Here is a 23,407-nt window from a genome sequence, read left to right on the forward strand (position 1 = left end):
TTCAGTCCCGGCGCTAATCTATAGAAGCGCTATCAACTCGCATATTCTTCATGGTTTAGACGATGCTCACGGCTAATACATCAATACCCTGTATCTGTCTCTTCTCGGAAAGTGCAAGGTTAGTCAACGGTCCCTGGCCTGAGGGAAGCGTGCCTGATCCTTGAGCGCTCATAACCCTAGGTAGCATTCCCCGATCACATCGTGAAACCGAACATTCGTTTGTTTGATAGAAACCGCTGCCAAAATCGGCATCATGCATGAATTACAACTTAGGGACAAAGAAATCAGTACACCGCCCATTGAAGAAATTGTTGAGTTATGCCGACATCACTAAAGCCCCAACGAGTAGTGTGATTCGTGGTTCCCCCAATCTGCATCAATAGCTAGTACATGTATTGCTGCACGTGGGTATCCTTATGAGAGATAACCAAATAACGAAAATCAAAGCAAACATAGATATAGCTCGATGTGATATGGCTCTGGAGACTAACCCCGGCAACCCGGCCGAATCATCCTCATCTTAGCCGGTGGTATACTCCAAGTGCCTTGGGCCAAATTACACTGCGCTTACAGTGCGCTACAAGGGACAAGAAAAAGAAATATCAGCCGAATCACGGATTTCACCGACATGATGAGCGCCATGCTCCTTGAATGGCCAATAGGCGCGCTTGAAACTGTATGCTAGCACATGCAGGCGGACTTCGTAGGCGCTGCGCATAGATAGTTCGAGGAATCCATCACATCATAAATCCCTTTTGGTAACTGGGGCCAAAGCGACCATGACTCCTATTGTGTAACCTCATCGAACTGGTGAGATCCAATAGATTTCATCTATCGGCAAACATCATGTATTCAAATCCTAATGCAAAAAGATCGACCAGAACATAGGGTTCTCTGAATAAGTTGATGGTGTGAAGAGTATGCAACTGTTCCTCTCGGGGTTCGTAGATTACTATAATCAGCAATATTGTGCTTGTCGGTTCTGCGCACCTTTTGCAGATGCAAGATAGGATGGCCTGCTCATGGAGTTTGCCACAGACGTATATTTGAAGGGCTCGCTGGACCAAAATGTCCATTTATCGCAGTTCTCTCAACTGAACTTTCATTGCTCAACCTCGTCTGGTCCTCCCATTCATCATCATGAACTTGAAGAACCTTGAGAAGGAAGCGGACAGACCCAGTCAGCTTCTGCCTCAACTTGTGGATGATATAAACGAGCAAGACCCCGACAGATTGTTCTGTATCCATCCGGTTTCCCAGGATAGGATTGATGAATGGCGACATATCACGTTCAAGGATCTGTTCAACGCGATAAACCGAGTTTCCTGGTGGATTGAGAGTAAGCTGAGTGGCAAGAATAACGGAGAGCAACATGTTCTCGCGTATGTAGGGACAAATGATCTCCGATACGCCGTATTTGTGCTGGCGTGTATGAAGACAGGACACGTTGTGAGTTTCATGCAATGTTGAGACCTGTTCATAGTTGCTAATATTTCTGAAGGCCTTGCTCGTGTCGACCAGAAATTCTCTACCCGCGAATCAGCATCTGCTCGACTCTACGCACTGCTCGGTGGTGGTCGATGGCAGTGAGAAGAAACAACTTCGCAAGAACTTGGACGATCTCACAGCCCATCAACCCGAAAGCTTCGAAAGATGGTCTATGGCTCCAATCTGGGACATTTTCCAAGAATCCCCATCAGAGCTGTATCTTTACAGCGAAAAGCTCTCCGAAATCGCAGATAAACCCGCCATGATAATCCACAGCTCTGGTACAACGGGCTTTCCGAAGCCAGTCGTCCTGACTTATGGATTTTGGGCCACAACGGACAATTTCAAGAGACTTCCACTCCCGCCTGGACGTCAATTTGGGCAGTTGTTTTTGCAGTACGAGGGCAAGCTGCGCTTCTTCAACTCGCCCTTGTTTCATATCATGGGAATGTTTTGTTTGTCTGAATGCATATATTACCGTACGCCATTTCTGCTCTATCCTGACCGGCCACTGACGGCGAACTCTCTCTTGCAAATTATGAGAAGCGAAATTCCCCCCAAATGGGGTTTGCTCTCCCCATATACTCTTCAAGATCTATTCTCAACCGAAACAGGGCGCGAAGCCCTTTCATGTTTCGAAGCCGTGAGCTACGGAGGAGCCCCCTTGTCACAATCGACCGGCAGGGAGTTATCAAAGCTTGTCCGCCTACAAGCCGTTCTTGGAAGCAGCGAGACAGCCTACATCCCATCGCTTCTTTGTGAGGATCCTGATGACTGGGAATATCTTGAATGGAATCCAGCCTTCGGAGTGCGCATGGATGACGTCGGAAACGACCTTTGGGAGCTTGTCATCCCACGGCCAGAGTCACTTGAGCACCATGGCGTCTTCTATACCTATCCAGAATTGACCGAATATCACACTGGAGATCTCTTTCGCCCTCACCCGTCTAAGCCTGGGCTGTGGCACTATGAAGGCCGAAGTGACGACATTATTGTGTTGAGCAACGGCGAGAAGTTCAACCCCATCGACGCAGAGAAAACGTTAGAATCCCATCCACTTGTTGATGGTGCTGCTGTCTTTGGAAAGGGCAGGCTCCAAGCTGTAGCCCTTGTTGAGCCTCGCTGGGATCTTTTGCCCCAGGATTGGACACCAGAGTGGCTGCAAAAGTCCATATGGCCAACCGTGGACAAGGCGAATGCTGTTCTGCCCGCTCATGGGCAGATTCTAGCAGGCCATTTTGCATTTACATCTCGTGACAAACCATTCGCCCGGACCGCAAAGGGCTCGATACGTCGTCGGGATATCGCCATGGCTTATGAAGCAGTAATTGATGAGCTTTATTCGCCTGGCCAGGGGAAGAAACAGCTGGAATCCAGCTCTCAATACCCTCGTGGATCCAGTCGGGATGCAATACAAGAGTGGCTTCAAACCCTTGTAGCCAAGGTAATCAAAATGCCCAACACTTTCAGTGTTGATGATGACTTGGTCGCATTGGGAATAGATTCGCTGCAAGTGATGCAGCTTGGTCGCTCTATCCAGGACGCATCAAAGCAGATGCATCCAGCAGGCGAACAAATCTCATGGACAAATGCAAGGATATACGAGCTGGCAACAGTTCGTTCTCTAGCCAAGGCCTTTTTCAGCCACGTTGGTGGTGGTGGTGGTGGTGACAGCAACACTGACAGTGGGGATATCCCGTGGACACGTTCAGAACAACTGACACGTTCAGTCTGGAACCAGGCCAAGTTCTTCGGGAATGGAGGGCTCACAGTTGTTCTAACGGGATCGACTGGGGAGCTGGGTAGCTACTTGCTCCATGAGCTGCTGAAAGACCCGTCAATAGCAGAAATATACTGCTTCAACCGCTCCTCTAATGCGAAATCTCGACAAATAAACAGCTTCAAAACGAAACAGCTTCCTGCATCTTGGCTATCGGAACAAGCTCGTGTTCATTTCTGGCAAACCTCTCTTAGTAATGAATACCTGGGCCTCACGCCACAGAACTACAAATGGGTGCGAGAGAGTGTCGATGTCGTAATTCATAACGCCTGGATGGTGAACTTCAATCAGCCTCTGTCCACCTTCGAATCGCATATCACTGGAGTGCGAAATCTGTTGAAATTGACAGAGGATTCACCACAGTCTACACAATTCCACTATATCTCGTCAATCTCGACAGTGGGTGGCTGGCGGGCGACACACGGGCACTCTATTCAAGAGACTCTTCATGACGAGTCGGTGACACTTCATCAGGGCTATGCAGAATCCAAATATGTGACTGAGACTTTGTGTGGAATAACCGCTCAGCGCTGTGGCATCCCTATCAGCATTCATCGTGTTGGCCAGCTAGGTGGCTCTTCGTCGCTAACTGGTGCTATGTGGAATCCTCGGGACTGGCTTCCATCGCTGATTAAATCATCATTGTCTCTTGGTCAGTTGCCAAATAGCTTGGGTCCAATAAATGTGGACTGGGTGCCAATCGTAAGTCGAACAGTGTCCGTACCTTGACAACAAGTGGCCCGTGTTGACATTGAAAATCAGGACACAGCTGCACAAGCAATAACTCAAATTGTCCAATCGCAATCTCAAGCACGCAACCCAGAACTTGAGGTCTTCCACATTGTAAATCCCCAAACAACCAAGTGGGAGCGTCTGGCGGCAACTGTCGCCCGGGCATGCGGTGCGGAGGTTTTGCCGCTGAAAGAATGGGTGGCCAACCTGCAAAAGATTTCACAGCAAGCGAGCAGCGAAAAGAGTCACGATGACCTGCAAAATATCCCTGCTCTCCAGCTGTTGGATTTCTTCAGCGGTCTGGTCTCGCACCAGGGCCAAGGAGGCCAAGTGCACCCACACGTTGAGGTTTCAAATGCTCAAATTCATAGTGCTGCAATGCGCAAAATGAATGCGGTAAACGAGAAGTTGATGGATATCTGGTTGCAGCAGTGGAAGAAGGGGTGGCTGTCGGATTTGCAGATATAATTTCACCTGCTCCAGCTACTATTAGATCTCGGGCTCCAGTTATATATACAATCAGGCATGAGACAAGACGGAAAAATGCTACTCGTAATTCCCATCCTCGGGAGATATTCTATAGAACGATGTGATGAAAACTCCGTTATGAGATTTGGTGGTGATTGATCAAAGTGTATCGTAAATGTCAGACATTAATTCTAACGAAATGATTATTACTGCTCTTTTGTTCGCTGAGTGACCAGCTCGGGTCCAAAGACATCGTTGCTCTCGCGAGTCTTTTGTTCTTGCTCCAACTTCCGCTTCTTCGCTAGACGTTCCGACTCACTCTCAGAGTTGGCCATCCCGGATTCGCTCTGTACGGCAGTTGATGGCTGAGCTGATTCACGCTTCTGGGCGGCCATGTTCGCCTTCTCAGGGTTTTGACAATGATATAGCTTCTTTGCGATGCGTTTGAGACTCTTCATTTGGGCTGGGTCGGAGGAGAGTGGCGTATAGGATTGGAGGAAAGCAGTGCAGTCGGTCAAGACGCGATGAAGCTTGCAGCGGATTTCATATAGAGGATTTTGGAGACCATTTTGGCTTGTATCGGGGGTAGCTGTGGCGGGTGTGACGGGCCCACCGAGTTTGACGTCCAGAAGGAATTCGGCCAAGGGACGATCGGCTATGAGAAAGGCGGAAAGCCATATTTGGGAGGGGGTGTAGAGGAAGTACACATCGGTCATTTGCGCTGCGGTCTTGAGCAGCTCACGAGTCGTGCCGTGGGCTCGCGCGATGCGATCGGACATTGATGATGATGGGACTGGAGGAGGTGCAATGGACATCAACCCCTGTTGCAGGTCTTCAGGAGTTTCATGTGGTAGATGAGGAGCTGCTTGTCCTTGGCCACGTGCAATAGCTTGAAGTTCCATGATGCCACCTTCGAGTCCTCGGAACGGATGCCGTACGTCAAAGGTGAAACGAAGTCCCTGCATGAGCAGAAACTCTGGTGTAATAACATCCTCTGTCGTTGTGTCTCCCGGAATACCATCTGCAAATTGACGAAGCGACATGTAGTAGTTATCGGTCTTCGTCGCAAGGAAAAGCGCGCACGCCATGATCGACTTCGGATGGTATGTCATAGGCGAGTTTGTTAGGTAGAAGCGGCGAAGGTATTGGATCGCAGTAGCCTAGGCATATTGAATATGTGGGTTAGCTTTAAAATTCCGTTCTCGTGCAAGGCAGCAATAGCACGGTCTGCAGACGTACCCGAACCATTGTTGGCAACGGCGGCTTGTATGTCTCCCCGAGCTCCAGCGTCTTCTCGCAATAATACCGCACCAGAACAAGCTCCTCCTCCGGTGTCAAACACTCAATGGGCTTCTCTTCGCTGCTTTTGCCATCCACATCGCTACCCGGCTGCGGCGTGCCAGGTGCAGAGGATGCGGCCGACAGATGAGTCTCGCGAGCCCTGCGCAAGGCAGCCCGCACACGCTCACTGGCCACAGCATTTGTGGTGGCTCGAAGTGATTGCAAAGAAGCCTCAGTGTAAGACCATAGTCGAAATTGAGACGAGGTACGGTAGATGTCGTCTTCGATCATGGCGCCCGCCTTTTTTTGTTTTGAGCTTGATGGCTGAGACCGACCGTGATCAGGAGCTGGGATACTGCAAGGAAGTACGTGCAAATTTTGGCGTAGCAGATGGGCGCAGAATTAGATCTGGCTGAATTCGAATGTAATTATCAAAGAAGTATACGGACGAGCAACGGTGAGCGTCTGAAGTTGGAGAGAGGGTAGTTCTTATCGATAAGGATCCTGACATCGCGGCCGACTGGCGCCCTACTCCAAACCTTAACCTGGAGCCAAATATATTTAAATGAATAGAAGGATAGAAGATGTGTGAGATTTCATGTGTTTTGAGAGAGCAATTCACAAAGCGATGCATAAGCTACCCAATGCAGTCTGTCCATCTATGTGCTATTCCTATTTCGTCGCAGACATCAGACTATACATCACTCACCAAGAAGTCGAGCAGTAATATCTGCCATGCGACCTTCTTCCAATTCATAATCCTGTCCTCCTCGTCGGGGAGCATCGACAAACTGGAAAGCAGCTACAACCTGTTCCACATCAAAACCCATGCTGCCAAAACGGTCGATCAAATCCTTGTTGTATCCATCATATCTATTACCAAAGTGAGCAGCCATGTCCGAGTTATGATAGAGAAATAACTTACTTCGCCAGAATATCAACACCGGTACCCTGCTTCGCCTCATCGGAGCTGGCGCCAGTTCCTTTTCCTGTGCTGCTCATCGGGGCGCCAGCGTAGAGAACTGCCCATTCACGGGCAACACGGTCGAATTCCTTTGGTGTTCTGAGAAGCATATTGGCTACTTCAGCATCTTGTGGGTCCTTGGGTTCCGGGGTGCTGAGCAAAGATTGCAAAGACAGCAAGGCAGACTTGATGGTGAGTACTGGTGACCAGGCACTAGATAATGTATCAAGACAGATTGCACCCTAGATATCCAACATGAGCATCAAGGTGATTATTTACCAAAACAGAATTCATGGTAATACTGACTGTCTGGCTGCTGACATTGGGATGCCACACTTTAGTCTCAAACTTCATTGTAGGTGGACGGAAGGGATAGTCGGTAGGGATTTTGATATCGATTGTGTAGGTGCCACCTTCATATGGAGTACCAGGTGGTCCTGGGAATGATCCACGAAGGTGAGTTATATCGTCTGAGTCTCCAAAGGGCTCAACCATGACCTGGGAATGTGTGTCGGCATGGATGTCGGCAATCTCTTTGCCAACACGACGAGTGCGGTTGCTGGCCATGGTGGTTTATAAATTCGACCCAGGTAGGAGAGGAAGAAGGGATTCTTCTTTTGGGGGCTGTGAGAGTATATATAATATATAGTGTCGTCTAGTCGATAGATGCGCGATAGTGTGGGAGGAATGCCGCGGCTAGGAGTTTGAAGATATGTGCAAGTATGATGGTACTAATATGAAAAAACATGTTAGAGAAGCTTGAAATTGAATACGCAACAAGGTAAATATGGTATCGAATGGCTTTCATTCCAAAATCAATAGGAAACTCGTGAGATAGACAAGAATCTCACTAAATGGAGGGGAACTATGTCAGGAAATGAGCTCTATTAACAAATTCAAGTAGGACTTAATTTGGTTGGCAAGGGTTTCAGGAGAGAGTATACCTTTGAGGCCCAGTCAGGCTAGACTAATACCTGTATACCGTTCAGTTGGAATGCGAATATCCTCGATTGCGCGAAAATGTTCAAGCTGCGAAGTGTCGAGTGAGTTCAGGCATCGAGGCAGAGATGACGCAGTTGAGGCCTGAGGCCACTATGTCATGTGACGAGTGACAACAGCTGGAAGCTCGCCGAGCAACTGACCAGGCGACACCAACACCTGCATTCACAACCCATCCCTTCCACGTTGTATTTCCCATCATTTCCAACTCATTGGAGCTCGGGACTCACACGACCATTCAGTCTGTTATCTTACCACTGGGATCCTAATTGTATCCCTCCAAGTGGCTGACAAACATGGTGAGTGCCTCAACCTTCTATCGCCTTCGGTCAGCCGTGGGAATAAACTGACATTTGAAACCAGGGTCAACAACAATCTAACATGGGCGGCGGCCCCGGTGGCGATGGACGTGATGACAAGGACAAGAAGGTATGATTTGACTCGTTTCTTTTAACGTCACTGGCGCTAAAACCGCGTTTCATCAGAAGGACAAGCCTAGATACGAACCTCCCCCACCACCTACCACTCGCATCGGAAAGAAGAAGCGCAAGGCTGCCGGTCCCAGCACTGCTTCTAAACTCCCAGATATCTACCCTACCTCGCGATGCAAGCTACGTTATCTTCGCATGCAGCGGGTCCACGACCACCTGTTGTTAGAAGAGGAGTACGTCGAGAATATGGAACGCATGCGCAAAACCAAGGCCCAGGCTTCTCAAGATCCCAGCAGTCAAGGTGACTTGGATGACCGCAACGCTGATGAGCGGAGTCGAGTTGATGACATGCGAGGCAGCCCCATGGGGGTTGGTAACCTGGAAGAGTTGATCGACGATGACCACGCTATTGTCTCGAGTGCCACTGGCCCTGAGTACTACGTTTCGATCATGTCCTTCGTTGATAAAGATCTCCTTGAGCCGGGTGCCAGTATTCTACTACACCACAAGTCCGTTTCTGTCGTCGGTGTATTGACCGAGGAGTCCGACCCTCTTGTGTCAGTGATGAAGCTGGACAAAGCTCCCACGGAGTCATACGCCGACATTGGTGGTTTGGAATCACAGATCCAGGAGGTTCGTGAGTCCGTGGAGTTGCCATTACTACACCCCGAGCTGTACGAGGAGATGGGTATCAAGCCCCCCAAAGGTGTTATTCTCTATGGAGCCCCCGGTACGGGAAAGACGCTGCTTGCCAAGGCTGTCGCCAACCAGACCAGCGCTACTTTCCTCCGTATCGTTGGTAGTGAGTTGATCCAGAAGTATCTGGGTGACGGTCCTCGTCTGGTTCGCCAGATCTTCTCGGTTGCCGCTGAACACGCTCCCTCAATTGTGTTCATTGACGAGATTGACGCCATTGGTACTAAGCGTTATGAATCGCAATCCGGCGGTGAGCGTGAAATTCAGCGAACCATGTTGGAGCTTCTCAACCAGCTGGATGGTTTCGATGACCGTGGTGATGTCAAGGTCATCATGGCTACCAACAAGATCGAGACTCTGGATCCGGCTTTGATCCGACCTGGTCGTATTGATCGTAAAATTCTCTTCGAGAACCCAGACCGTAGGTGTTATCCTGATGTACCTTGTTTTGTATCGGTTCACTAACAGCTTCCAGAAAACACCAAGAAGAAGATTTTCACCCTTCACACGTCGAAGATGTCTCTCAGTGACGATGTTGACCTCGAGGAGTTTATCAACCAGAAGGATGATCTCTCTGGAGCTGATATTCGTGCTATCTGCACTGAGGCTGGTTTGATGGCTCTGAGAGAGCGCCGGATGAGAGTTCAGATGGAAGATTTCCGCTCTGCCCGGGAGCGTATTATGAAGACGAAGCAGGACGGTGGCCCTGTGGAGGGTCTGTACCTGTAAGCTCTGGCAACTGCTTAATTCGATCAAGTGCCGGAATGCTTGCGTGGGAGACCCAACTAGGTCATTTGTGTATTGTAATAATCGGACGAATTTAAATGGCTCCATGGGCAATTGTTCAATTGTATTCTCTGCGTGTAGAAAAGAAAGTATTGAGAGTCCCGTGAAGGCCGTTCGAATGATTATTGCTCTATAAATGACTTCTATCTTGTGAATAGACGACGTTGATATATATCGGTTGACCTTGAGATGTCACTTAGTCCGAGATCGTCGCCTTATCAGTTGTGCAAACTGTGCAAACAAAGCTCATTATCAGCTGGCTACTTGTCTGTCGCAAGTTTCCTCACGTACGCAACCATGGACGGATTTGACGAAGAAGCATTCAATAAATTCTTCCCTTCTAGTTTTGGAAAGCAGGAGAAGTCGGTTGATGTTGACTCGCAGATCAATCGCTCCAAGCGCGCCGAGGTTTCGGCGCAACTCACGCTGGAAGGCAATGAACCAAGCACATCCACAAGCGCCCCTGGTGCGCAACAAGCAGGCAGTGAAGATGAGAAAAGGGATGATGATAATCATAGCGACGACAGTGGCGACGACTCAGACGATGACGAGGATGAGTTCCCCGTATCGCATGAGCTTGTTCTCAAGACCCACGAGCGTGCTGTTACAACTATGACCGTGGACCCTTCAGGTGCACGACTAATCACAGGTTCGACCGATTGCACGTTGAAGCTCCATGACTTTGCCTCAATGACCCCGTCAACCATTCGCGCCTTCAAGTCTGTCGACCCTTCCCTCAAGAAACAATCAGCAGCGCAGGACACCCACGCCGTTCACTACGCCGCTTTCAATCCACTTTCGCCAAGTTATGTACTTGTCGTGACCGCGACAGCACAGCCCCGGATCCTGGACCGCGATGGCGAAACCCTGACAGAGTTTGTCAAAGGAGATATGTATTTGCGCGATCTACACCACACCAAAGGTCATATCTCCGAAGTGACATGCGGTGCCTGGAGCCCCTCCGATCTCAACCTATGTGCAACTGCTGGAAGTGACAGCACCATTCGAGTTTGGGATGCGAATGTGGGCCGCTCGCAGAGGGAGGTAATTGTGCACAAGTCACGCGCCGCTGGCTCCGCTGGTCGAACCAAGATGACTGCTATCGCTTGGGGTACCCCAAAGCAGGGAGGGTCTGATATCCTTGTGGGGGCAGGTCTCGATGGCAGTCTGGCCATGTGGAGCGGAAACGGTCCCTACACACGACCCAGCGCAGAGATTCGGGATGCCCATGTCAAGAATACATGGACAAGCGGACTAGATGTCAGTTCCGATGGAAGGCTTGTCATCAGCCGTGGGGGTGATGATACAATTAAACTGTGGGATACCAGAAAGTTCAAGACACCGGTTACTACCATTGAACACAAATCGACATCCTTCCGCTACCCAACATCAAATATCAAGTTCTCTCCTTCGTCTGCAAATGTGCTTGTGGGCTCAGAAACTGGTCATCTACACATCCTCAACCCGGCAACTCTCAGGCCAGAGCTGGTCACTCCTGTCACACCGGGATCACCTCTGATTACTGTATTCTGGCATGAGAAGCTCAATCAGATCCTGACGGGCTCTGCCAATGCTGAAACGCATGTCCTCTATAACCCCACCACATCCTTCAAGGGTGCCGCCACGGTCATGTCCAAGGCACCCAAACGCCGCCACCTAGATGATAATGTCACTCTGACTACGGACCTGACTCAAGGGTTGGCAGGAGACTCCGTTGTTGTTGGCTCCAATGGTGTTCCACACTATAGCTCGGCCACCTGGTCTGCCCGTCACCCCAATGTTGGTCTGACAGCTTCCGGTCGCTCTCGAGACCCTCGTCGGCCGCACTTGCCTCTTCAAACGCCGTTCGCGCAGTCTACGCCAGATGAAAGACACATTCGTGAGAATATCCCGCTTAGTTCTATGCGAGATGAGGACCCGAGGGAGGCACTCTTGAAGTATGCCGAAAAGGCCGAGAAGGACCCTATCTTCACCAAGGCATACAAGGAGACACAACCCGACGCCATCTATGCAGATCTCAGTGACGACGAAGAAAAAGGACCCGAAAAAAAGAAGGCTAGGCGATGATTGAACTCACGCTTGGTTACCGGACATGTATAATATCTAAGCGTTCACTGATCGCGAACCACAACAAATACCAGACTGCTATTGCAAGCCCTGACATGCTCGTAATTACATAGTAAGCTTCATAACTCACCGATGAAACATCCACGCGTTTAATCTCTCCTTACATTCTTCCTGGAGTGTCCCCTCTTTCACCGCTGCATGACGTCCTCAGAGCCCGCCGATCCGCAACAGTCCTCCCGCGCCGCCAATGGCAGCTATGAGCGCAGCCGCACGAGCTCAGGCCTCATGCAGTCTTCGCATTTGGCGCGGTTTTAATCCATGTGTAATGCGCTGAACATTAAATGATATCGTAGGGAGGAAGGCCTGAGGTTGGTTTGCTGACATGAGCAATTTTTCTCCGCTCCAGCGCCTCCGTGCATTGCCGCCTGCCTAACTTCTTCCCAATCACCTTAAATGTGGTATCTGCAGTGATTACTTTTCACGCGAGTTCTTCGGCTTCCTCGGACCAGCATGCAGTCCTTTGCGACTTGAGATCGAATGTCCACCGTTGATTCTGGGAGCTCGTCGTAATCGGCCGCACCCGCTGGTGAGCTGGGGTGTATAAGGGGTGTGATACAAACAAAGCGTGAAAGCGCATCAGACGACCAGATGGCTTCTTCACAGGCCTCTTTGATGGCAAACCTGCTGCCCACTATCCTTTCTTCAACTCTCTCTCCATCCAGATCTATCTCGTATGCCTCTTCTTCCATCAACGACTTCCTCACCACGACCTCGAATTTCACTTCGGACGCTCCGCATAACCATGACGGAAATAGTGGAGGAAATATGCACGAATGGTCATCCCTGATCGGTATCGTGACCGCTCTTTGTGGAAATGTCTTGATCTCCTTGGCCCTCAATATTCAACGCTATGCGCATATCCGAATCGCAAGGGAATGGGAGCAGGACAAGAGTCAGAAGGAAGCCGATTGGAGACGCACACATTCCGGGTCAGATACCGCGAACTCGAACGGAGCTGTTGGAAGCAATGGAGCGCGCGACCAGTCGCGGGGGCGGTCCCGGGAACAATACCGAGATTCTGAGGATAACTTCGAGCCTTACCGTGACGACGACACTGAACGGCGGGCCAGTACCTCAAGCTCGCGAGACAGCAATGATCCTGGAGATAGCGGGAACCGCAAGTCATATCTCAAGTCGCCGTATTGGTGGGTTGGAATCGTCCTCATGGTTGTGGGCGAGATGGGCAATTTCATGGCCTATGGTTTTGCGCCCGCTTCGATTGTGTCACCGTTGGGAGTTGTGGCTCTGATCTCGAATTGCATTATTGCGCCATGTTTGCTCAAAGAGAAGTTCCGCAAACGCGATTTATGGGGTGTGCTGATCTCTGTTGCTGGGGCCGTCGTTGTCGTTCTGAGTGCCAAATCGTCAGAAGAGCAAATCGGACCCCATGAGATTTGGGTGATGATTACCCGTTGGGAGTTTGAACTCTACCTCGGGTTGACTATTTCTTTGATTGCTGGTCTGATGTGGGCAAGTCACCAATATGGCTCTCGCTCTATCCTCATCGATGTAGGGCTTGTGGCACTATTTGGTGAGTCTCAGCTGCCATTTTATGGCACTCAATTTCTGGGATCGTTTACTAATTAGCAATAGGTGGGTATACGGCCCTATCTACCAAGGGTGTCTCTTCACTCCTGTCTGGCTCATTATGGCACATCATCACATTCCCAATCACCTACGTCCTCGTCTTTGTCCTCGTTTCCAGCGCGTTGATGCAGATTCGTTACATAAACCGGGCCTTGCAGCGCTTCGATTCTACGCAGGTGATTCCCACGCAGTTTGTACTCTTCACTCTCGCTGTGATCATTGGAAGTGCGGTTCTTTACCGGGATTTCGAATCGATAACAGCAACCCGTGCTACAAAGTTTGTCGGAGGTTGCTTGTTGACATTCCTTGGCGTATATTTTATCACCAGTGGTAGAGTTCGCGCTGACGACGAGTCGTCCTTCTCATCTGAAGATGAAGAGGGATCGATTGGTTTGTTGAACGGCGAAAGATACCATGATAGGATCGATTTGTCCCCTCCCGGTCATCAACTGCCGAAGGCTTCGCATCTTGACATGGACGGGCAAGACGGCACCGCCCAGTCACCTTCAGGATCTTTATTGAGCCACGGCATTGAAGGGGTCGATGACGACGAGTTGACTCCTAGAGGCGTCCTTTCTGCCGCACCTTCTTCGCCGCGGGGATCACTCATCCCAGATTCCCCTATTTCTCCTCCATCCTTCGACCATGCTTCGCCTTTGCGACCCCCATCTCGCATGTCTAACCCTTGGGCAGAAACCCAGGAAGTGGCTGTTGTAACTCCCGAATCCGAGGACCAACTTTATCGCCCTTCTACTCCAACACAACATGATAGTGATTCAGCACAAGCTTCCACCGTTCTTCTCCGATTTCCCCCTGCCCCTGGTCTGGAAGAAGCGTCAGGACACAATGGCAGTGCTGGGACTGTGCGACGTGCTTCGACACCTACGCTGCTAACCCAGGCAAATCAAAATGGTCCCGATCAGACACCTTTGGAGACACCTTCGCGTCGTGCTTTGCGCAGCTCCGTCTCACACCGCTTTTCGCCTGGGCCTCTTTTGCCCACGCTGTCCGGTGGTTTCAGTGCCGTCGTGGTTGACTCAATTCGACGCGGAGATGGCAGCCCTCTCAAGGACCGCACCAAGCGAAAATTAGGACGTCGCCGTCAACTTGACGGTGCCTTCACTGAAGCTCTCCTGGTTGATGGATATGGACCAGAGTCATCACTCTCAATTGCCACTGCTCGTCTCCACTCCGCCACAAATTTCGTCGATGCGCATGCAGAGGCTGGCCGTTCTAACCCTGCCCTCGCAACAGACATGTACCCCACGCAGGAGCCGGATTCCAACAAAGACGTGACCCGTCTTCGCAGTTTCAGTGACTCGTGGAATGGTGGACTTGCATGGCTGGGGGGTTCTCTGCGTAAAAACAACAAAGCCACTGATGGGGCTGCAACACAAGGAATGCCAACTTCCCACGACGACGAGGGGCCGCCCGGTCCAAGAAATGAGCCACGCCGTGATACCGGCGCCGAAAATGAAACTCGGCGATAATCACCGCAGTGGACACATCGTCCTTGACTTGCAAGGTCAGACACATGACAGTGGCTGGGTCACTTGAACTGTACATAATATCTCTACTTTCCTCGCCATTTTTCTGGGCATCTTCTTTCTGCGATCTTTGATATTCCCTCGGCGGTACACTATTCTCTTGTAATTGTTATTGCATTGTCCGGGTATATATTAGGCATTCTATAATGCATCTTCTCTTTTTCCTGTCCATTTCTTTACTTCCATGTATGTTTGGCCAGCAGCGAGCAGAGGCTCGAACATCCACCCATCTCGCTTTGGTCTTATGCACAATAAAGTTTATATTCTCGATTAATCCAAAGTCAACATTTTGACCTCGGGCTCCTAGCCTTTTTGGTATGACATGATGCATCTCCCTTCCCCGCCGGGCGAAACGCAAAACCCTAATAGGTGGAAAATGCAAACAGCAAACACCGCCCTGCAGGAATTACACCCCATTACCCCGGATGGCTTGATCGCCCTTCACCTGACAAGTCAATTTAGCCGGGAAATCTGTATCCCTCAACCACAGTCCACCTTCCAGCGTGGAGGCGGGCATGTCACTCCGTCTCATGACGGTCCTAGCTCGCATCTAAATACGCCAAGTAGCGGACTACTGCAGTCACATTGACCAGCTTGGCCTGTTCTGTTACTGAAGTCAGTTTCCTCTTGGTTGAGTGGTCCTACCATGTGTCTGCAAGCTAGTGATTTCCCTCAATTTACTCCAATTTGCGGGATCGATCAATCTCGTGCTGATGCGATTGGTATCTTGGCCAACTGTTGGTGTCCCCACTGTGCAAGGGAGCATAGCTCGTCTGCATGAACATATATGCTGGATGTTTCCTCCCCGATGATTTTTTTTTTCTTGTTTTATTCCCTGTTCTAATATTTGAGGAGTTGTTAGCTGGTATACTGGTTCTTATCCATTGAGCTTGGGAACGAGGTTGACGTCTAGCTGTCGTCGAAATGGTGGCCAATTTTCTTTCTCGCGGGCTATTGCTCGTGCAGCTTTTTGCAGCTCTGGCTTTAGGAAAGGACTCAGCGCCGATTTACAAAGATGCTAATGCGCCGGTGGAAAAGAGAGTCAAGGACTTGTTGGGTCGGATGACGATCGAGGATAAAATGTCTCAATTGATTCAAGGTATGTTTCCAATCCTCGCCTGGTACATGATCAATTATTTCCCGAGGAGTTCTACAAAGAGTAATGTTCAAGTGCTGATATAGTCATTTATTTAATAGGCGATATCACGAACTGGATGAACTCCACCTCGGGAGAATTCAATTACACCGGTCTGGTGGCCAACATGGAGATGAAGGCGGGCATGTTTTATGGTATGAGCCTTCGAGCATTTCAAGCAATCAACACCTCGGTGTAAACACATTGCTAATGGCTTACCAGTTGGATATCCCGTGGCTTGGGACTGGATTGCGGATAACATCAAGAGAGGCCAGGACTATCTAATTCAGAACACCACTCTTGGAATCCCTGCAATAGTTCAGACTGAAGGTATCTTACATGCATGGCGTTTGATCCAGGAATATCCGATGTCTGACTTTATTCTTTGTGCAACAGGTATTCACGGATTCTTGATTGGCAATGCTACGATCTTCAACTCGCCCATTGCATATGGATGTTCTTGGAACAGAGATGTATGTGGTCTCAACATCCTATTTCGAATTAAAATAGGTTCAATTGATCTAATAAGAAATATTATGCAGCTTATTGAAAAAATGGGCAAGATCATTGGCCAAGAAGCCAAAGCCCTCGGTGTCAACCAACTATTTGCTCCAGTTGTTGACCTCGCTCGTGAGCTTCGATTCGGCCGTGTAAGTCATACCAACCGATAAATCTGTCGGTTGCGCTGACAAAGTGCACAAAAGGTCGAAGAAACCTTCTCCGAGGACCCCTTCCTCGCAGGTGAAGTCGGTTACAGTTATGTCAAAGGTGTGCAGAGCAAGAAGGTCTCGTCGATGGTGAAGCACTTTGCAGGCTTTAGTAGCCCCGAGCAAGGAATAAACACCGGCCCAGTTCACGGTGGTGAGAGAGAATTGCGCACAACGTATGTTCAAATTACCCAAACCACCATTGCATTGCTAAAAACTGAGTAGATGGTTGCCACCTTTTAAGCGAGCCATCATTGATGCGGGTGCCTGGTCTATCATGGCTGCATATCACTCGTATGTGTACACCGTCGGCTCTCATTATCGATATAACACTCACATGATCTCCTAGATATGATGGAATTCCCGCCGTTTCCGACTATCACACCCTCACTGAGATTTTGAGAGAGGAATGGGGCTATGAATACTTCGTCATGACTGATGCAGGTGGTAGCGACAGAATTTGCAGCTACTTCAAGCTCTGCGAGAGCAAACCAATTGACATGGATTCAGTCACTACACAGCTGCTGACTGCTGGAACTGACGTTGAAATGGGAGGTGGTTCGTTGTAAGTACAAATTCCGCGCCACTCTAGCCTGTTGAGTACTGATCACTGGGTAGCAATTTCCAAAAAATCCCCGAGCTCGTCAAGTCTGGGGACCTCGACATTTCAGTTGTCAACACTGCGGTTTCTCGATTGCTCAAAGCCAAGTTTGAGATGGGTCTGTTCGAGAACCCGTACCCTGCTGCCCCAGAAAAGCAATGGAAGAAGCTCATTAATAGCCCTGAGGCTGTAAAGCTTTCCAGGGACTTGGATAAGGAGTCAATTGTGCTGTTGGAAAACCATGACGCGACTTTGCCTTTGAAGAAGTCAGGTAGCATTGCGGTCATTGGGCCTATGGCTCATGGTTTCATGAACGTGAGTGAACCCACAATCAACTGTGTGATGGAACGAAAATACTGTCAATTATGCTAACCAATGCTCTAGTACGGTGACTATGTCGTTTATAAGAGTCAGTACCGGGGTGTCACTCCCCTTGACGGTATCAAGGCTGCTGTTGGCGACAAGGCCCAGGTCAACTATGCCCAGGGATGTGAGCGATGGAGCAACGACCAGTCAGGCTTCGAGGCCGCAGTCGAGGCCGCAAAGAATTCCGACGTGGCTGTCGTGGTTGTTGGAACTTGGTCGCGCGATCAATTTGAGCTTTGGCAAGGATTGAACGCAACGTAAGTCATCCTTGTTTGATCCATGGTTTTTCAAGAAAAATCAATGCTGACTGTATTAAAGCACTGGTGAGCATGTCGACGTAGACGACCTGTCTCTTGTCGGTGCCCAAGCGCCTCTGATCAAGGCCATTGTCGACACGGGTGTCCCAACAGTCGTCGTTCTCTCAAGCGGCAAGCCCGTCACAGAGACCTGGCTATCAAATGGCACCTCTGCTCTAGTTCAGCAATTTTATCCAGGCGAGCAGGGCGGTAACGCTCTTGCTGATGTCCTCTTCGGCGACTACAACCCATCCGGCAAGCTCTCAGTCAGCTTCCCACGCTATGTGGGCGACCTTCCAATCTTCTACGACTATCTGAACTCCGGCCGCTCAATCGGCGACCAGGGCTACGTTGCAGCCAACGGTACTTTGGTCTTCGGCCACCAGTACGTTCTCGGAAGCCCAACACCGTGGTACCCCTTCGGCTATGGCAAGAGTTATTCCACTTTCAAGTATGGAACTGTCAGTGTCGACCGGAGCAAGATTTCTGCATCTGATAGCACCGTTACTGTCAGTGTTGATGTGACCAACACTGCCACCCGCGACGGCACGGAGGTCGTGCAGGTTTACATTTCGGATGACATTGCTTCTGTTGTTGTTCCGAATCGCGCCCTTAAGGGCTTTGATAAGGTTTTCATCCCTGCTGGAAAGACGAAGACAGTTAAGATTCCTATCAAGGTGGAGGATATCGGTGTGTGGAACTCTCGTATGAAGTATGTTGTTGAGCCCGGTAGCTTCACGGTGCTTGTTGGTAGCAGCTCCGAGGATATTCGGGGGAACACGACATTGACTGTTCGATGATTGCTGGAGGGTCATTAAAGATACATTGAGCTGTGCAAGTATCTGAATCAGGCCTTTATTCTATGATTGTATATAGTTTGAGCTTTGTTCGATTCTCTTCCAAGTCAGCCATCATTGAACCCCGCCACTTCTTAGAATTCCCAAAACATTTTAGTGCTTATCCGTCATTTTTGGACAAGAAATCCGTAGCATCTCAAGCTCGAGTCACAGTACTTTTGGCAATCTCTTTCCCACCCCTAGACTTGTTCATTATTGCAAGATTAGTCGCTTCGGCTACGATATCGTCTACGCTACGAACGAGGCTGATATAGCCTTCATCATCCAAAGCAAACAGTGCTTCTTTAAGCCATGATCGACAGGTAATCTTTTCGTGATAGCGGTTCGGATAGGCAGCTGGGATTTCCTTTCGGCCATCAAGCAGAAGCTAATGCATTGTAGGTGTAAGACGTCCTATCTTGAGGGCCGCAATCATTCTTTGGGAGGAAATCTTCTCCTCACTAGGCTGTGAGTTGAGGTACCCCTCGCGTGGATCGGGATCGTTTATCAATTCATAGATATAGCATGAATCTGTAGTTTTGTGTAGACGGAAGCTTCAGTGGAATGTGTAACGATCACCACGATTTGACAGAAGGATATAAAGGCCGTTGACATCTTAAAATAATGTAAGGGCTTTCTTGCAGGGCAAATCAATAAGGCAAGGGTTGGAGCACGCGTTGACCCTTGTTCAGATACACAGAGACAGTCACGGGGCACGAGGAAAGTGGCCAGGACTTGCACGTCACAAGGGCATTTTATCTTGCATTTCTCACCTTTGATATTGCATCTGTATCATATGTGAACATCATGGTTGATATAGGTAATTCGGAACTACATCTAAATCGTCTTGGGCAAAGCTACAAGATACCATTCCACAATCATTCTGATCCAATCCGCCCAGCTCATACCAACCGAGCACTTGATATGGAGAGCCATTATAAACCATGCCGTCAGTCCAGAATATACTGCTAGCTGTATCTGGGACAGATTTCATGCCTCCGACTGTTCTCCAGAGCAAACATTGCAAGGTTCCAACCTCGACTGGCAGCGAGTTGTCTCTAACTGCCATTTGAAAGCCAGCGTTCTCTGTATTTCTGCTGACCTCAAATAGTGGCCTGGCGCGACCAAATCCCGTCCCAAGCACAAAGGCTAGTCAAAATTTGGGACAGATTCCGCTGCTTTATGATGGAGTGGAAGACCATTGGATCCTCATATTCCGTTCATTCTGATTATGACTGGGTCATCCCTTCACGCCTTTTTGATGACAGTGACATAGATCCGCAGGTAAGAATTGGTTCTACTGGTCTACAATGACAATAAGCGATAGGATTCTAACCGATGCCTTCACCACACTATTAGGGTTCTCGTTTTGCCCTTCTTTGGGCCTTCTTGACCCCTATGAAACACCTGAAGCTCCAAAAGTTCTCCCAGAGTCGCTGCTTAAAGTCTCAATTAAGGAATCTGTTGTCTCACTCTCTCCCAACATGCTTTCTGCTTTAGAAACGGACACATTGTACTTTTTCTTCCAAGCAAAACCGGACATGAGTGGAATGATGAGGAGAATAAGATCAGAAGAGCGCGTGAAATTTATGTAATTCTGTCCACCATTTCCTACAAGATATTTGAGCTTGACTTGTTCACTTTCAAATTACTACTTAATCGACGAACACAGAACAACCTAATCTGTGATTGGCACTAAGTTCCCAAATATATATATATATATATATATATATGCGTGTACCGTATGCTTTTGATACTAGGACACTACCTCTACCCGCCCTCTTCCAGCGGCCTTGTGTACCGGCGGCCACTCAGGCTGCACGCAAAAGAATGCAGCCACTTATATAAGAACGAGTCCACAAGTTTGCAACTCGTAGATAACTCTACTTCAATTTTTGTGCCTCTTTGGGCAGACGATATGAAGAACAGAATCCTGTCCTCATCATGAGCGCCGTGCCTGGACAAACGCTGAGATCAGTATTCTATCGACTTCATATTCAGAGCGTGAACAGCTTTTGAAAAACCTGAAAAAATGTAATCTCACAAGTGCGTTCTGCCCCAAACCAACCCTTGTACGCATTGTTTCGGTGGTCCTCTGGTGGATTGTCGTCTTCCTATGAGCATATTCTGTCCATTCCATCTGCTTTCCGAATTCCATTCCTATCTCGTGCATGGATTAGTCCTACGGTATACAAAGGACAAAATTGCAGCTGTCCATACCCGGTTGTACCGGCCTGTATTCACCCATGCAGATTTGAGCCCGATCAATATCATCATGGATCGCGGGCGTATTTCTGGAATTGTGGCTGCAATTGTGGAACTATACTCCATTTGGCAAATAAGCATTCTACTCAGAAGCAAATCAAAAGTTCACCTAGTTTTCCTTCAGAGCAAAGTGAAAGAAAGAATGAATTCCCAGCTTTACAGTTCTGTAGATATCTCATGTCAAATTAAGCCGATACGCTCCTATCGTTTCTTTGAGTCGTTCATAATGGTCGTCGTAGTCATGTCGAACTTTGACTTGTTTATTTATCAAGATCGACTCGTAAATGGGCCCTGTCCAGTTACCGGAGAAGCCGGAACTTCATTGGGCGGCTGAGCTGTTTGGGTATCACCGGTGCGAGCCTCTGCTCTTCGCGTTTTGGCGCCTTCTTTGAGTTTCTCCCAGCGATCCCGGTATCGCCTAAGAACATCTTTCAATTTATCATTCTCCTGGGAAGCAGCTTCAAGCTTGCTCTCGTGGTCTCGAATGAGATCCTCCAATTTTTTGACTCGTGGGTCAGGCCCAGTTACAGCCGGAGGTGCACTCATGGTAGCTACCGGGGAGGTAGTACCCGATGGAGCGTGGTGCATCATCTTCAAAGATTGATGCAGCGCCATAGTAGAAGATTGCGCGTTAACTTCCCACATATGTAGACGAGTCGAAAGCGTGTCTGTCAAAGCCCTCAAAGCTTCATTCTCCATCTGCATCTCTTCCACTGTTTTAGTATTCGGAGCGGTGGCAAGCTGATCGGGGACATCTCGGCGTCCTCGCCATGTGCGAGAGCCACTACCGCTGTGCCGCATTTCGGGCGACGAGGGTGTTTCTCGCGCATCCACAAAATCATCTTCGCCGTCTTCGAGACTGTTCTTGCGTGCTTCCTTTTCGGCCCGAGTGAGGATCCCTGCGTACGACATGGTCCCGCCTGTGGTCGGTACTACGTAGAATGACTCGGCGGGATTTCCCATAGTTGTCCCGGCACCTTCGCGAACTGACTTTAGAGCTGCTCGAGAGAATATCTGATTCACATTAGGCTCGCCTGCAGTCGTCGACCGGTCCAAGGTAGCATGATCACGGTCTAGTTTCACTTCGGCCGAAGACTTGCGGTTCTGTCCAGCTTGTGTCGGACTGGTAGTTCCTACTTGAAGCCCAGCGAGTGCCAAAGGCACGGAAACCTTGGCGACTAGTCCGCCAAATGCCGAGTAGAAGCGCTGCAAAGGTTCTTCGGCAGCCGAAGGCTTATCTGTGGGTCCTCTAGACTCAGATGTACTGGCAGGAACAACTTCTTGTGTTGTGACCTGGGTAGAATTAGACGTCGGGGGAGACCACGGTTGTCTAGGTGTAGACATGCGACTCTGTCGGTTTTTATTTGGCCCACCCCGCAGTCTGGATTCGCCGGATGTAGTTTTAGTTGGGGATTCGGTCATCTTTGCTGCAGCTTGTTGAGAAGAGAGCGTCGGTGATGCCGGCGACCCACGGCGAGGCTGTGATGGAATTCCTCGTGCAGATGCGAGGTTGCTGGCGATGGAGGATTTGTCTCGACTCAAAATTCGACCAGTTCCCACCAGTCTCGGTGGTAGGTTGTGAGCATCCTGGGTCGACGTTGCGGTCTTTGCGCTGGTGGGATCGGCCACAGCTTGTTGAACTGAGGGGTTTGGAGACGTGGTGGCGGATGTTACTTCGGTAGGGGCAGTGGTGGGATGCTCATGTTGGAATCTGAGGAGCTCGGCGAGCTTCTTATGGTGAGTTTCGAGCAGGCGCAGTGTTCGTAGGGCCTTCGTGCGATAGGTCAGCTTGGATATAGACAAAAGGATAACTGAGAACTAATTCACTCACTTCTTTGTCGGAGCTGTTCTGTGCAGCTGTCGCAAACTCACCCGCGGCTAGATCGTGCTCCTCGCTCGCAGCGACCGGGTTGGCCTTGCGGGTCTCAAGGACTGCATTCCGAGCATGCGTGTGAGCCTAATACCATGTCAGATCAGGTCAGATGGTGAGGCATAGAGTGCTCACCAATGTCAGAGGAGCTACCTCCATGGCGATATCAAAGTGATGTGTTGAGTCTGGGGAAGCGGAGAGGTGACGCCATGTGCCCTCTATAAAAAGATTGGGCACAAAGGTCCAGAGCCTCTGCCCAACAGCCTTTCAACGCTGGAGATTGTATCCGCGAGGTCGCTAAATGGCTGAAAGCAGCAGATGTCACATCGGCATTCTAGACGGTGGAGATGCGGAGTGACAGGGCTGGGTTTCTGCGCTTTTGTATGGCCACGTCTGGTTACAGAACTTTGCTAGCTGCTACCTTGACACTTAGCTTAACACTTAG

The 23,407-nt window shown here is 49.5% G+C and overlaps 8 protein-coding genes across 8 annotated transcripts; 6 read left to right on the plus strand and 2 right to left on the minus strand.

Annotated features, from left to right (window-relative positions):
- Positions 1-1,140: 1,140 nt before the first annotated feature.
- On the plus strand, positions 1,141-4,468 carry N7508_002184 (NRPS-like enzyme; the record flags this gene model as incomplete). Its single annotated transcript, XM_058460250.1, has 3 exons — positions 1,141-1,449; positions 1,502-3,970; positions 4,031-4,468. The coding sequence occupies 3 exons, from the start codon at positions 1,141-1,143 to the stop codon at positions 4,466-4,468; spliced, it is 3,216 nt and encodes a 1,071-aa protein (XP_058323782.1).
- Positions 4,469-4,674: 206 nt separating this feature from the next.
- On the minus strand, positions 4,675-7,280 carry N7508_002185 (uncharacterized protein; the record flags this gene model as incomplete). Its single annotated transcript, XM_058460251.1, has 5 exons — positions 4,675-5,628; positions 5,708-6,096; positions 6,459-6,622; positions 6,675-6,955; positions 7,020-7,280. The coding sequence occupies 5 exons, from the start codon at positions 7,278-7,280 to the stop codon at positions 4,675-4,677; spliced, it is 2,049 nt and encodes a 682-aa protein (XP_058323783.1).
- A 728-nt stretch (positions 7,281-8,008) lies between these two features.
- N7508_002186 (proteasome regulatory particle base subunit RPT2) lies at positions 8,009-9,568 on the plus strand (the record flags this gene model as incomplete). The annotated part of the gene is made up of 4 exons (XM_058460252.1): positions 8,009-8,011; positions 8,076-8,141; positions 8,198-9,260; positions 9,315-9,568. 4 exons carry the CDS (start codon positions 8,009-8,011, stop codon positions 9,566-9,568), a joined length of 1,386 nt encoding a protein of 461 aa, XP_058323784.1.
- Positions 9,569-9,922: 354 nt separating this feature from the next.
- Positions 9,923-11,692, plus strand: N7508_002187 (WD40 repeat domain-containing protein; the record flags this gene model as incomplete). Its single annotated transcript, XM_058460253.1, has 1 exon — positions 9,923-11,692. The coding sequence occupies one exon, from the start codon at positions 9,923-9,925 to the stop codon at positions 11,690-11,692; it is 1,770 nt and encodes a 589-aa protein (XP_058323785.1).
- Positions 11,693-12,340: 648 nt separating this feature from the next.
- On the plus strand, positions 12,341-14,829 carry N7508_002188 (DUF803 domain membrane protein; the record flags this gene model as incomplete). Its single annotated transcript, XM_058460254.1, has 2 exons — positions 12,341-13,283; positions 13,346-14,829. 2 exons carry the CDS (start codon positions 12,341-12,343, stop codon positions 14,827-14,829), a joined length of 2,427 nt encoding a protein of 808 aa, XP_058323786.1.
- A 981-nt stretch (positions 14,830-15,810) lies between these two features.
- Positions 15,811-18,791, plus strand: N7508_002189 (uncharacterized protein; the record flags this gene model as incomplete). Its single annotated transcript, XM_058460255.1, has 11 exons — positions 15,811-15,985; positions 16,084-16,176; positions 16,244-16,351; positions 16,418-16,494; positions 16,564-16,671; positions 16,726-16,904; positions 16,954-17,022; positions 17,078-17,293; positions 17,347-17,644; positions 17,714-17,952; positions 18,014-18,791. The coding sequence occupies 11 exons, from the start codon at positions 15,811-15,813 to the stop codon at positions 18,789-18,791; spliced, it is 2,340 nt and encodes a 779-aa protein (XP_058323787.1).
- A 1,780-nt stretch (positions 18,792-20,571) lies between these two features.
- On the plus strand, positions 20,572-21,085 carry N7508_002190 (uncharacterized protein; the record flags this gene model as incomplete). The annotated part of the gene is made up of 4 exons (XM_058460256.1): positions 20,572-20,689; positions 20,757-20,831; positions 20,875-21,014; positions 21,038-21,085. The coding sequence occupies 4 exons, from the start codon at positions 20,572-20,574 to the stop codon at positions 21,083-21,085; spliced, it is 381 nt and encodes a 126-aa protein (XP_058323788.1).
- A 274-nt stretch (positions 21,086-21,359) lies between these two features.
- Positions 21,360-23,121, minus strand: N7508_002191 (uncharacterized protein; the record flags this gene model as incomplete). Its single annotated transcript, XM_058460257.1, has 3 exons — positions 21,360-22,880; positions 22,924-23,049; positions 23,098-23,121. The coding sequence occupies 3 exons, from the start codon at positions 23,119-23,121 to the stop codon at positions 21,360-21,362; spliced, it is 1,671 nt and encodes a 556-aa protein (XP_058323789.1).
- Between the last annotated feature and the right edge of the window lie 286 nt (positions 23,122-23,407).

This window comes from Penicillium antarcticum (assembly GCF_028974205.1).
Source record: "Penicillium antarcticum strain IBT 31339 chromosome Unknown utg000002l_segment0_segment0, whole genome shotgun sequence".
Classification (NCBI taxonomy): Eukaryota; Fungi; Ascomycota; class Eurotiomycetes; order Eurotiales; family Aspergillaceae; genus Penicillium; species Penicillium antarcticum.